Raw genomic sequence first — 14,346 nt, forward strand, 5'->3', positions numbered from 1 at the left:
CAGTTTCATATGACTCCACAGAGAAAAGGCGTCAAGCGTGCCTAAGAAGAGTTGTTTTACTACTGAAGGACTACAGATAAGAAAAAAGAGAAATGTCAACTGTGAGTAGCAACTTTTTATTGTTTGTGTCAATACTGTGAATGTATATGTTTGAGGACGTATGTGTGGTGGTTTGGAATTAGTATCCTTGCCTGTAGGGTTTTAAATAAGGCACCGTAATCTAAAATGGATCAAGGTCAAATACATTGTAAAATATGCTCATGTGAGCCAAGAATTGCATGGTAGCTGTATATTTTGCTGGATGTTATTGTTGCTAGAACTGTCTTGGTTTTAGCAAACCATTTTTTCCCCTTTTATTCTTTTGTACGTTGTTCTAATAAAAGTTGTAGGCTATAAATGCAGTGTTGAATAGTCAACATTGTTTTGACTAGGGGTGGGAATCGCAGATGATATTATCATGATATTTTAACAATGATAACAATATCATAATAATAGGGGTGTCAAAATTAGTGCATTAATATAAGTTTCTTTGACACCACAATTTTTTTCCCACGCGTGATTAATGACTTCCCCTTACTTGGAAAGCCTGTACTGGGGGAATTCCAGTTGCAATGCAACAGACACGTCCACGTCAAAATTTAGCCCTACTAAGTGTGATAATAATGCGTATATTTGTGGAGACTGGGGTTAAGTTGTATTTTACAGTTTTAAAAATGTGCAGAATTTCACAACTCCATGTAAAAAATAGAGATTATTCTTAATATGAAAAGAAAAATGTACTGAGCTCTCACTGTGTTACAAATGCAATTGTGCCACCTAGTGGCAGAAAAATGACCTCAACACAATATCGCAATATATTTTGTCCCACCCCAAGTTTTGACCCATTCACTACAGAATATTTATTATAGAATGAACCCCATCTAAAAATCTACTTTGGGCTTCATTTTTTGATTGTAGCCTCCACCAACCTCTTGTGAGTGGATGCTCCTGGTTGAACAGAAGAATGTAAGGAACACTCTTTTTTGGTCCTTTTCCTGTCCAAGAACCAACAAACTGACCTCAATTTCAAAGAGCCTACAAAGATAATGGAAAATAAGTAGTGTTCATTTTCACTCAGTTGTTGCTCATCATGTTCCTCAAAGCAGTGACACAGTACAGATGATTGCACAAAGGCGATATTTTCCTCCTGTGTCTTATGTTTTCCGGCAGATAAATGTTCGGGTTACGAGCATGGACGCTGAGCTGGAATTTGCCATCCTGCCCAGCACCACCGGCAAACAACTTTTTGATCAGGTACGTTGTATAACACCTGCTAAAAGTCCCTTTTTGAACAGTAATGTTATGCCGTGTTGTTCCGTTTAGATAGTGAAAACAATTGGGCTGAGGGAAACCTGGTTCTTTGGTCTCCAGTACCAGGACAGCAAAAGCTTCTCCACCTGGCTGAAGCTCAACAAAAGGGTGAGAAGAAAGTTTACATGTTGGCATATCTCTCACATGACTCAGCTGATTGCCCCCACCCTTGACAGATGCTCACGAATGAACGTGACTTTGTTGATCCATTGAGGTTAATTAGCTGCTTGCTGTTTTAATCCCTTTGTTGGTGGGTGCCAATCCCAGGTGACCACTCAGGATGTGAAGAGGGACAACCCTCTGTTGATAAAGTTCAGGGGGAAGTTTTACCCTGAGGATGTTGTAGAAGAACTCATCCAGGAGGCAACACAACGTCTTTTCTTTCTGCAGGTTAGTGAATACACAAACGAGGGCGGTGATCTTAAAGCAAACACACGAAATTAGGTTTTTAAATTTGCTATTTCACAATTCAAAAAAGTTGGAAACATTTAGGAAATTCTTCATACCTTCTACGTATTCCACATGATTTTTATGTCTTAAATACTTCAAAGTTATTTGAAACTAAAAACAAAACAAAACAAAAAAAAAAACACTTTCAACTACACTCTAAAAACAGTTGGGCCAAAAGTACTCCAATTTTGGATAAAAAATGGACGATCCACTTTATGGGTTAATTTGACCCAACTTTGAGTCAAGAAATTGGTCTTTAGTGTAAAACAACGTGTAAATATTGGTTAGATCCTTTACTTTGGTCAAAAAATTTGAGTAATTTTGTATAAAACAACTCAAAAATTTGGGTCAAATTGACTCAAGTAGAGGATCATTCCATTTTGGACCCATTTTTAGAGTGTAGTTAGTTTTAGCTTCAAAGTGGTACCTTGTTGATGCACAGATGAACCAGGAATCTCAACTGCTAAAACAGATGCCACAAAAACCTCAGGAGGTTTCCCAACAACTCAGGCATAAGGTTATTCTCTCTGGTTTTTCACAAGGGAGTTCATGTGCATAAAAATGGATCCATGTGCACCAAATACACCTCAACTGTGACATGTTTTTTTTCTTCTGTATGTGAGTTATAATAAATGTACTAGCAATGAACAACTGCAATTCTTTTTACTTTAGGTAAAAGAGAGCATCCTAAATGACGACATTTACTGTCCACCTGAGACTGCTGTTCTTTTGGCCTCATATGCGATTCAGATCAAACATGGTGACTACAGGAAAGATTATCACGTACCAGGATACCTAACAAAAGAGAAGCTGCTTCCCCAAAGGTAGTCAGTCCATCCTCCGGATACAAACTTTAACTTTATTCAGTCATCTGAATTCCAACTGTGTGTCATCTTGGTGATAAACCTAGGGTTTTAGAGCAGCACAAACTGAATAAGAATCAGTGGGAGGAAAGAATTCAAGTGTGGCACCAAGAGCACAAGGGAATGTTAAGGTAACCCTGAGTCAATCCACCCCTCCCTGCAAATGGGCCGTTCATCACATTTGGCATGACTGCTTGTCACAGGGAGGACGCCATGGTGGAGTACTTGAAGATAGCCCAGGATCTAGAAATGTATGGGGTCAACTACTTCAGCATCAAGAACAAGAAAGGAACTGAGCTGTGGTTGGGAGTGGACGCCCTGGGCCTCAACATATATGACAAAATGGACAAGTAGGTATTCAACTCCCAGCTGGTACAATTGTTCATTTAGGAACTTTTTTATTTAGGGACATTCAATATTACTATTTTTTTGTTTTCAGAGCTTTACCAGTAAGTACTCAACTCTTGAGCAGTCACATATACCAATAATAAGTACCGATACCACAAGTACTTTTGCTACAAATACCCCCCCCCCCCCAAAAAAAAAAGACAGACAATTTTTAAGAAAGACCTATATATGTCCAATATACCGTTTGTACTAAGAATTGCATAAAATGAATAGCAATTTTCTATCCTTCTAAATTCTAGTTCCTGATTGTAAAACGGTCACAAAGGGGTGGCCAATGGTGTCCTACCTTGAAATAAGTCTGGGTATCGGCCCAATACTGATACCTGGTATTGGTACTCGCCCATCCCTAGTTTTATTTTTGTGTTGGATTCCAGTTTTGACACTTCAGTCATTCAGCAGAATGTTTATTGTTAACAGTCACAAAGCGAAAAATCTTGTCTTGTCTAATCGATACAACGACTCGATACACTAGCAGTGACACACGACGCTGCTCAGTCAGTCACTTAATGACTGAATGTCCAAGGCTGTACAATGGTGTTACGGCAGAGCGTAAACGAAGTCTTGTGTTGAGCTATTTCAGCTCCAAACAGCCAAAACACACTTTGTGATGTTTGCGGAAACGCGAGAAAAACTTGTGAAACTCCTCCGGTTGAACCACAATACAGAATAAATCAATTTATGAAGAGGCGACATCTTGGACAGAAGAAAGTACATTGTCGTTTCGTTGGTGCTGCAGGCTGCTCACAATTTGAATTTACTCAAAAATGCTCATCGGAAGCTACGATTTTTCTCTGTTATATGCGTGACTTGTTATGGCCATCAATGGAATAATTCTTCTGCCTTTCACTATACGATGAGAATCACTGCATTAAATGACAGTATTATGATACACAATTGTTATAAAATAGAAAGTGTTTGACCGCTAACGCTACATATTTGTTGTTGTCTACGTATTTTTATTTGCCTTCATTTTGCTTTGTTTTGTTTTGCACTGCTGTCTGCCATCAATATTGATCGAATTTTACGCAGTCCTGGATTGGAAGGGAAATACGTTCATCAAACATCACTACCTACTGCGTTAAGCCTGTTTTGAGTCATAATGAAATTATCATATTGATATACACTCATTGTGTATTGTTTTACTTAACTGTAATTATTCCAATATTTTGCAGGCTAACCCCAAAGATTGGTTTCCCTTGGAGTGAGATCCGAAATGTTTCCTTCAATGATAAGAAGTTTGTCATCAAACCTATTGACAAGAAATCTCCGGTATGGAATACCTGCAAAAGTGCATTATTAAAATTATAATTTTCACGTCTGCGTAAATCTCAGTTTGTACTGAAATTAATGTATTTTACGGGCACATGGATATCCAGGATATCAACAATATCAAAACTACACAATCAAGTAGATGCTAAATGTCGTGTCATACAGCAAACCATAACTAAATGATGCTTTTTTTGTGTTAAAGGACTTTGTTTTCTATGTACCTCGTCTTCGTATCAACAAACGCATATTGGCACTGTGTATGGGAAACCACGACTTATACATGCGCAGGCGCAAACCGGACACCATTGAGGTGCAGCAGATGAAGGCCCAGGCGAGGGAGGAGAAGAACAAGAGGCAGATGGAGAGGTAAAAGGCAATGATGTTACAGTTTACTGTGTGTTCTCTGTACTTAAGGAAGAACTGTCAGGGGATGGAGTTCTTTTCAGACGTGTATTTATGCACAATTCTACTGTCAGGGCTCTGCTTGAGAGTGAGAAAAAAAAGCGTGAAAACGCTGAGAAGGAAACAGAGAAGATTGCTCGGGAGACCATGGAGCTGATGGAGAGATTGCGACAGATTGAAGAGCAGACAAAGAGAGCTCAAGATGGTCTGACAACTTTTTTAATACAACCCTTTTTTTTGTGTTTGCGTACATTTAAAAAAAAGTGGCTTACCATATTGAAATATTAATGATTTGAGAATTCTCCCCAATAACGTGTATCGTAGAGTGTCGGTGTATATGCTGTGTTCTGTATTATGTGTGCTGGATGTATTTCAGAGCTGGAGGAGCAGACTCGCAGAGCGCTTGAGTTAGGGAAAGAGAGGACGCTTGCACAGAAGGAAGCTGAGAGTCTAGACAATGACCACAGGGCTGCCATGCAGGCCAAAGAAGCCCTACTACAACATCCGTCGGAGATGAAGAGTCAGGAAGAGCTGGTACATATCCACAATTAACCATTATACGTACCAAGATGCTAGTTCATGTACAGTATGTCATTCCTACACACGTATGTCCATTGGTACTCATTGATTACTCTTGAAGGTGGGAAAAAAAAAATCTGCCAGAGGAAACGCATCCCTTCTACAGTACTTCACGGACTCTCTTGAAAACTCATCTCTTTGAGAGCATTTTCTTGCCTTTCGAACACCTTAACGTGTCTCACTAGTCTCCACCTTGCACTGCTTCACTATTGTGGCTGCTTTCACATAAAATAGAGCTGCTACACTAATGTGTGAATTGGTAAAAGTATGTATTACATTTGCTTATTGAAGTGAAATTAATCCAAGTTTGCCCCGATACAACCCAAGAGACTGCATTCACACGGGCACACATTCGCACCCACACAAACCTATTGTCACAACAGACAGAGCACAGTGACCTTAGATTAGGAGCACTCTTAACTCTTTCCCCTTTTGTGTGCACGTGGATAGGCCACTGAGCTGGCAGAGCTTACATCGAAAATCTCCCAGCTGGAAGATGCCAAAAAGAAAAAGGACGAGGAGGCAATGAGATGGCAGAAAAGGGTGAGAATTAATGGAGATAAAGCCAGATAAAGGATGAATCAAAAATGAGCTAAGAGGGATGTCTGACACTACTCAGTGAAAAGGATATATGCTAAGATAGATAGAAGCAAGGAATCCAGCAGTGGTAAGAATATCACAAGATTGACAAATTTGTGGCATTTAATATAAACCACAGCCTAGTGAATATATTTTTGAATACAATCTGGAACCCTGCATTTGGATGTTCACATTTAAATGTGTCATTAATACTTTATATCAAAATATTCATTAACTGCTACAACAATCTGAATCTCTGTCCCCATAATTTAACACCAAAATATTTGGTGTTAGTATCTTCTTCCTGTCTTGGTTTTCTTCAGATACTCCGGCTTTGTTACCCATTGCTTCACAGGTTTGATAGGTAATACCAATTGAATGTATAAAAGCTTTGGAAATATGTTTCACTTCATGTTTAAAAAAAAGTTTTTCTTTAATATGAATAATAATTCCCAAAACCTAAATTGACTCCCAAACTATGCAAACTAAAATTATTAATAATTTTAATGTATAAAAAAAGCAGTCCCTTGCCTTTTAAATGTGTAAAATTTGAAGTTTAAAGTTTGGATGTACATTAAATCCATTAAAAAAATACAATAGAAAGTAAAGCTGTATTTCATGCTATTGCATGAACAACATGATTTCACAAAACAAAACTTTTTTTTTTGAGCAGGCAAAAAAAAAAAGTGATCGGCAACTGAAAAAAACCACAGCAACCCAACATAAACATATGCTCATGACAATACCCACTGCAGGTGCTTTCTGTCCTTCGCAATACAGCTGTTGAACCAACTTCTGCAACAGTAGGTCAGGAGGCTCTCCATGGTGAAAATATAGAAGTTTATCAGCAGGTGCTGGGGGAGCTGGTCTTGGCGTCGTTTTCTGAGAAAGTACAGTCTTTAACATGCTTTCCTGATGCGTGCTGTTGGTGGACCAGGAGAGGTTTGTTGAGATATAGAGTAATATGAAGCTTTGCACTTTCTTTACCTCCTCTCCATTGAGGATGGGATGCTCAGCTGTCTTGGATTTCCTGAAGTCCATGATCACCTCTTTTGTCTTGGCTGCATTTAGGTCCAGGTTGTTGATTTCATACCAATGTCTGAGATGCAACCTGATCAGTCTGAGAAGGGTGGCGTCATTAGTAAAAATGGTGTTGACGGAGTGAATGGGAGAGCAGTCAAGAGCGAGAATAGGAGGGGACTTAGGACACATCCCTGGGCTGTCCACGTGTTGAGGATGAGTTGTGTTGAGTTGTTTCCTATCCTGACATTCTGTGTTGCTGACGTACTATACCAAGATGCACGGTGAGCTGCATATGTCCAGGTTGCTCAGTTTTGTAAACAGAGGTACAACAACTGGAACTGCTGGATGAGCTGAACACCTGTTCAATATCTACAGCTGTTTTTTATGTATAGTTGTATCCGACCAGATGTTAAAAAGTTGACCAGGAGATAGTACTCTTTCATGCACACAGGATGGGTTGCTGTTCAGGATTCAAGATTTTCATGATCGCACTGAGAAATGAATGAGTCAATTACTTGTCTAAGCTGTCTCCACTTAAACAAAGTGAACCAATTTCAGTATAAAAGATTAAGAAAAAGAACAAGACAATGACTGAAAGAAAGGGGGGCTATGCAAGGCCAGTTGTCAAATTCAAGTGGAAAGTTTTATTTATAGCAATTAATCACAAAAGAATCTCAAAGGGCTTCACAAGCCCACAGTTGTCAAATATTAATCACATGATCTTAAATGAAACCCCCAGGAAGGCAAGGAAAAAAACTAAAATAACCCCACTAGAGAACGAGCCGCAAATGGGGGGAAATCCAAATGCAAATGCCAATTCCAATGAAGTTGAGTAAAACATAATAAGTAACGTAAATAAAATCAGAATACAGTGATTTGCAAATCCCTTTAAACCTAGATTCAGTTGAAAACACTAATGACAAGATGTTTAATGTTTAAATTTATAAACTTTATTTTTTGTTGCAAATACTGACTTATTTTGAATTTAATGCTTGCAACACATCCCCCCCCCCCCAAAAAAAATCTAACTCCTATATAATTTCCAATACACCACAACCATTTTTAACAAAACATAAATACAGACTGCCATTCAACAAATACAAGTCGACCATGTTGAAGTGTCCTTGAGCAAGACACTGAACCCCCGATTTGCTCATAGTGGACCTGGCAGCGCCCTGCATGGCAGCAGTACTCTCGTACTCAACTCAACTTTATGGTTTCATAAAGAGGATATGATCATATTTCAGCATGATTTTGGCAAAAAGATTTGCAAAGTTGTTTAAAGACTGTCGGTATATGACCACAGTGACAGTCTGGCCAACTTCAAAAAAGGTGGCTTTAAAGCTGTGATCGATGTGGTAAATAGACATCATTTACATTTAAAACATTTTTTGTTTTTTTTTAAATAGCCGCAGTTTCTCCACCTCGGCCCGACGTCCTCGGAGCGTCCAAGTAAGCACAGTCAGGCGGTAGTAATTTAATCATAGCGGTAGATTCACCAGTGACAGTCCAGGTCTCCGTCAGGCAGAGGAAATCCAAGTTGTTGGAAAGGAAAAATTCCCTCAAAATAAACATTTAGTTTGTCAATGACCGCGCATTTAACAGCGCAATCCTTGTGGGAGCAGCAGGGGCGCATGGCCCTTCCGTCCGGCGGTGTCGAGGAAGCTCCTTCAGAAGCTGGAGGTCGGCACCGCATCCAAAACGCGGAGGGCAGCACAGCCGAAACTTTTCGGGTGAACCGACGATCGGTAGCAGCCAGGAGTCGACAGGGTCCAGGATATGCCACAACGGAGTACATCCATGTGTTTGGGAACGAGAAGGGGACGAAGCTTGTTCCGGCGCCCGTTTTCGCTTCACCAGCTGGCCGCCGCGTTTACCCCGATGCCGCTATCAACACCGGTATGAGTTGTTTACGTTTTTATATCCCGCCCCCGTAAAGAGGTTGCCAGTTGCCTTTAGGAATAATGACTACTGCCGCCGATGGTACAGAGGGGTATTACTTCTCGCGCATGCCCTGAAGGTACGTAATAGTCAGTGTAAGTGCGGTGTGTATTTACATCATTTTTCTACACCACGTGCCGACGTTTGGGCCAACGCCACAGGGGGTGGGCGTTGGTCACATTTGGCCGACGTCAGATTGGTGTATTTAGGCCTTTAGGACAGCCGATACCTGCAGGATGAATTACTGGGGAGTTGACAACACTGACGGCAAGCTCATCGGCCACCCAAGCGCCAAGGGACCAACAGCGCACACATAGGGCCGATCAAGTGGCTCGGGTGAAATAGTTTTCGACACATCAAAAACGTTGTAGCCTAAAGGCTAAAGCATGTGATTATGCTCATGTGCAAACAACATAGCAACACACTAACAAGGCCGGAGCATGTCGGATTCTACTACCAGCATCCACCACTTGTGATTTGGAAGAGGATGAATGAATACATTCATCAATTTTAAATTTGGACTCCTCAGACCTAAACACACTTTTCTATTTTGCTGTAGTCCATGTCATATGGGGTCCAGAGAATGTAGCTTTCATTTTTCATGCTAGAGTTTTAACTTGCATTTTTAGATGTTGTAACAAACCGTCTTTGCTGACAATGGTTTTCTGAACTGTTCCTGAGCCCACATGGTAACTTCCTTTACACATTGATGGCTGTTTTTAATGCAGTCCTACCAGAGGGATCAAAGGTCATGGCCATTCAATGTTTGTTTTTGGTCTTGTCGCTTATGTGCAGAGATTTCTTAGGGATTCTCGGAATCTTATGACATTATGGACTGTAGATGGTGAAAGTTGTTAAATAAAAGTCCGGTTGTTTAATCCTTTCTTGTGAACAACTGCCTTTCAGGGATGTTCATTTTATACCCAATCATGACACTCGCTTGTTTCCAATTTACCTGTCCACCCTGTTTCAAGCAGGCCTTTTTTTAAACATTCCTAAACTTTCACAGTCTTTTATTGTCCCTGTACAAACTATTTTGGAATGCAGTGCAGGAGTCAAATTCAAAATGTGAAAATATTTGTATTCATTAGTTTGAACATTAAATATATTGCCTTTGAAGTGTATTCATTTGAATATAAGTTGAAACGGATTTGGAAATCTTTGTATTGTATTGGAATTGGGGTGTGTAAATTGGTCAGCTGGGATAAGCTCTAGCTCTAGCTCACCCAGGCCATGACCATGAAGATGACAAATAGAAAATGCAGGAATGGATGATCAGTTCTAGTAGGTTAATAGTTCTAGTGGGAGAAACAGAGCAAATGAGCTTTTACACTGACATAAAGTGGTCATGGCCTTCTTATTAACTCATTCACTGCCATTGACGGCTATAGACCTAAAAAAATTCAGTTGAACTATTTCTATTAGTTTAATTTTTTTTCTCCACTTTAGTTAATAAGAGTATGAAAACCTATAAAAAATATATTGTACATTTAGAACAGATATAAAGTATGTGATTAGTCGTTAGTTAACTAGTGAAGTCAAGTGGTTAATTACAATTTTAAAAAATGTAATCGCCTGACGCTTAAATAAATAAATAAATAAAAAATTAGGGGCGTCAGACGATTAACATTTTTAATCGTAATTAATCGCATGACTTCAATAGTTGACTCACGATTAATCACAAATTTTATATCTGTTATAAATGTACAATAAAAAAAATCTAGGTTTTCCTAAAAAATTTAATGAAATGAAAAAATGTTAAGCGATTAGAAATAGTTCACATGATTTGTTTACATCTATAGCCATCAATGGCAGTGAATGAGTTAAAAACACATCATTGTCTCATTGTGTACATACTGTAACAGTATATGGCCGCCGCTTCACTGAATATATAAATGTATTTGTTGACAGGCGATGATGGTAGAAGCTGATTTAGAGAGAACCAAAGAAGAGCTGAAGTCTAAAATCATGGGAATCCACATCCAGGATTCTGTTCACCCTCACATGCACGATCACGACGAGACAGATGAGAGCAGTGCGGAGGCGAGTGCTGAGTTAATGTCTCCCGGCACGGTACGCGACCGCAGTGAGGAGGAAAGAGTAACAGAGGCCCAGAAGAACCAGAGACTGCAGAAAAATTTGAAGGTATGAATACAAAAAAATTGAACCAGCTGCAGTTATTTGGAACCATATTATTGATATTTAGAGTTACTATATATGTCTGTCCATCACTAAATTTTTTTTTATAAATAATGGTCCTCAAACAGTGTCGATGCCTCCTCTTATGCAGCGGTGTCCATTATTTGTGCTGTTTCTTGGGGTTTCTATTAATACAAATGGTTGCTAAATTGACAGTTCAATTCCCACTTAGAGAATTTTTTTGAGGAACTGAGTGCATTATACATCATTAAAAATGTTGCCGATAGCCTGCCATTCAAAGCCTATTGCTCCTGGAATAAAACTGGACTCAATTTCCCAAGCAAAACAAGATACCGTATGATGTTGCATAGAATCTCCAACACGGAAACGGATTTAATAACGACGGACAAAAGGATGTTTTCAGATTGGGATTGAGGGGAGGACAGGGGTGTGGGGAGAGGGCTGAAGCTTTTGAATAGTTTCAGCTATGAGGATTTCATTCTGTGTGTTTGTGTTCTCTTTCAGTTCCTGAGTACCGAGCTTGCTCGAGCCATAGACGAGAGCAAAAAGACCCCAAATGACCTGATCCATGCTGAGAATGTAAAGGCCGGACGTGACAAATACAAGACTCTACGTCAGATTCGTCAGGGCAACACCAAACAGCGCATTGATGAATTTGAGTCCATGTGAGGAATGTCCACTGATGAACTGAATGATTAACTAAATAGAGAAACAGAAAAGTAGAGCATTACTGAATTGATAACGTTATTGCATCTAAGAATGAATGAATAGACTTAATGTAACAACAATAATACTATTTACTGTCCTTGATTTTCAATTTTGCATCTGAAACTAGTCTGTGAAAAAACTGCATTACTTACTGCAAACGTACTCTAACTATAATGTTGAGTACACCCACACAATTTAATAAGAGCAAATACATAATATTTGTCAAATGTACATGGCATTTTTAAAGATAATGCCTGCTTTGATTGACACTGTCAAATAAATGTAACAATTCTGGGAGGGTTTCTAATATTTAGCTTTTCCTTATTTAGCCAATTTTGGTGGTAGAAATATCGACACGTATAACTACTGAATACGCTTCTGTCAGTGTCGGTGAAAACTAAACAGACAGAATTTCTGACACAGTTCTTGTATTAGATCTGAAATTGTGCAGTTACGTATGTTGTGTATGATGTACCAAAGCAGTCTTTTCTGGTTTACGGACTTCTTATTACAGCTGCAGCACTGGCCTTTAAGTTTTTTCATATTGCTCTCAGCAAATACTCATTTGTATTTCTTTCATCTAAATAAAATAGACAGAGACAGCTTTTGACAGTGTTTGTTTGTTTGTCTGTGTTGCATGATTTTCAATGTGACAAATCACACACTTCAACAAAAATACAGTTCTGTGTGTGGATTATGCATTTTGTATCTATCTAGTGGTGACGACTTCCAAACTTTGAATACCAATAAGTAAGTCTAAGTCACTCATATCTGCTGTTTAATGTACACTTTCTAAGGGAAGTACGTGAAATGTTCTGTCAAAGCTCGGCATGTGAGCTGGCCACTGCAGTAGCTTAGCATTAAACGGATCTTTCTTTACTCACCTCTGGTTACGGTTGATTGTTTTTCTTTGCTGTCACCAAATAAACTAGAAAAGAAGCCTTCTGTCAGACTGCAGTAGAACTATTTATATTACTATTTGGAATTTCCATTCCAAGAGCATCCCGTCTCATTTCACTGTCAACTTTATCTTTCCGCTCTCTCTGTCCGTCAGTGCTGATTTCTTTAACACATTTATTATAAATGACGCAAGCTCACACTTATTCACTATTACAGCAAATTTATCACATCCCCCCCACAGTTTCTGTTCTTGCATTTGTAATCCAATAATTTTGAGGCATCTGCCTGCAAGGAGACCTTCTCCATTGTCTTTATGTTCATAGTCCTATTCGAACTTCAAAGCCTTAATTGGCAGAGATACTTTTGGTTTTTCTCAACTTGGATAGTGTGCTAGTAACTATAGCGTACACACACACACACGCACGCATGCACGCATGCGCGCACACACACACACACACGCACGCATGCACGCATGCGCGCACACACACACACACACACACACACACTCAAGATCTTGAACTGCCTTTCCAGAATGCTGCTCATGGCTGTAATGTGTAATTTAGTGATGCATCAAAACCTGTGTACTTGATAGTCAGATATAGGTAGGTCTGAAACCTGTAGTTGAGCTCATCTTTCTTTCCAACAACATTTAAGAGAAAAATAAGTGAAAATGAGCAACAAAGTCAGGGACGGGCGCAATAAGGGAGGTTTAAAGTGATGATGATTCTAAGGATCCGGATAGCAGGGTTAACTACGGCACCTTTTCTTTCGGTTCTGGCTTCAAATAACTCTTGATTCCAATTCTTTTTGGAGCAAGTTATGTTTTCCTTGTGTTTCTTGTCAGTGTCTGTCTCCTTTAGTATGATCATGTACACCTGTTGCTTGTCATCCCACACCCTTGTTTTCAGCCTATCAATTCCCTTAGCCACGTGTGTCCTGTCCAGGTGTCACTTGTTGTGTAATTAGTTGGTGTGTATTTAATTTAAAAATCTGCTAAGGGAAAGATGGACCTTACCACTCAGAATCTCCTAATTACGACCGAGTTCTGTTCATGTGCTTTTGTTGTTATGACAAAAAAAAAAAGTACATATAGCAGCTGATGTACTCTTTGCTCGTAAAACCGCAAATAATGAGTTGTAAAGGACAGGACATTGATTTGTGTAAGCTACATAATTGTGTAGATTCTAAAACAACCTGCTAGCCCTTGTAAGTGTTAATATTTCTTGCCATTCATAAATCCTTTGGTACTGTCCGCCATGTTGAAACTTGAAAAGAAAACTAGGGTATCAACATAAATTCCCAGTTGTCCAGCGGAAAATACGACAGGAGAGGGGGTTCACGTGCAATTTTCTACTCGACATGTGGAATTTACCATAATTTTGATGCCACATGAAGGCAGGCCCCGTCCAGACGGAAGCAAAGCCGGCTTTGTTCCTCAAAAACAAATCTCGTACACACAGAAGCAATTCAAGATTTGTGTGTGTCCAAAAAAAGACGCTGAGGACGTTTACTGGCTGTAATGTATATGCCAAGTCTGGAGTGGCGCTGTAGCTCAGCCACAGGGAATTAACGGAAAGCGTGGAAGAAGAATCAGCGAAGAAGACAAACACTTTTTTTTTTTTACTTAATTGCAATCTACACAACAAACATGGCTTTGCATGTATCGAAACAACATATAAAAGACGAACACAGGAGAAGTGACAATGGCGGTTGA

General features: G+C 39.4%; 1 protein-coding gene across 2 annotated transcripts; it reads left to right on the plus strand.

Annotated features, from left to right (window-relative positions):
• LOC144059599 (moesin a-like) lies at positions 1–12,339 on the plus strand. 2 transcript variants are annotated; one of them, XM_077578790.1, is made up of 15 exons: positions 1–101; positions 958–1,005; positions 1,210–1,293; positions 1,363–1,458; positions 1,618–1,740; positions 2,551–2,624; positions 2,711–2,794; positions 2,867–3,013; positions 4,244–4,340; positions 4,543–4,706; positions 4,817–4,947; positions 5,119–5,276; positions 5,772–5,864; positions 10,776–11,009; positions 11,529–12,339. In XM_077578790.1, exons 1-15 carry the CDS (start codon positions 93–95, stop codon positions 11,691–11,693), a joined length of 1,707 nt encoding a protein of 568 aa, XP_077434916.1. In that variant the 5' UTR covers positions 1–92; the 3' UTR covers positions 11,694–12,339. The 2 variants fall into 2 exon arrangements, with proteins under 2 accessions (XP_077434916.1, XP_077434915.1); XM_077578789.1 differs by having other exon boundaries at positions 2–101; positions 2,473–2,624.
• The last annotated feature ends 2,007 nt before the right edge of the window (positions 12,340–14,346 follow it).

This window comes from Vanacampus margaritifer, chromosome 10 (genome assembly GCF_051991255.1).
Source record: "Vanacampus margaritifer isolate UIUO_Vmar chromosome 10, RoL_Vmar_1.0, whole genome shotgun sequence".
Lineage (NCBI taxonomy): Eukaryota > Metazoa > Chordata > Actinopteri > Syngnathiformes > Syngnathidae > Vanacampus > Vanacampus margaritifer.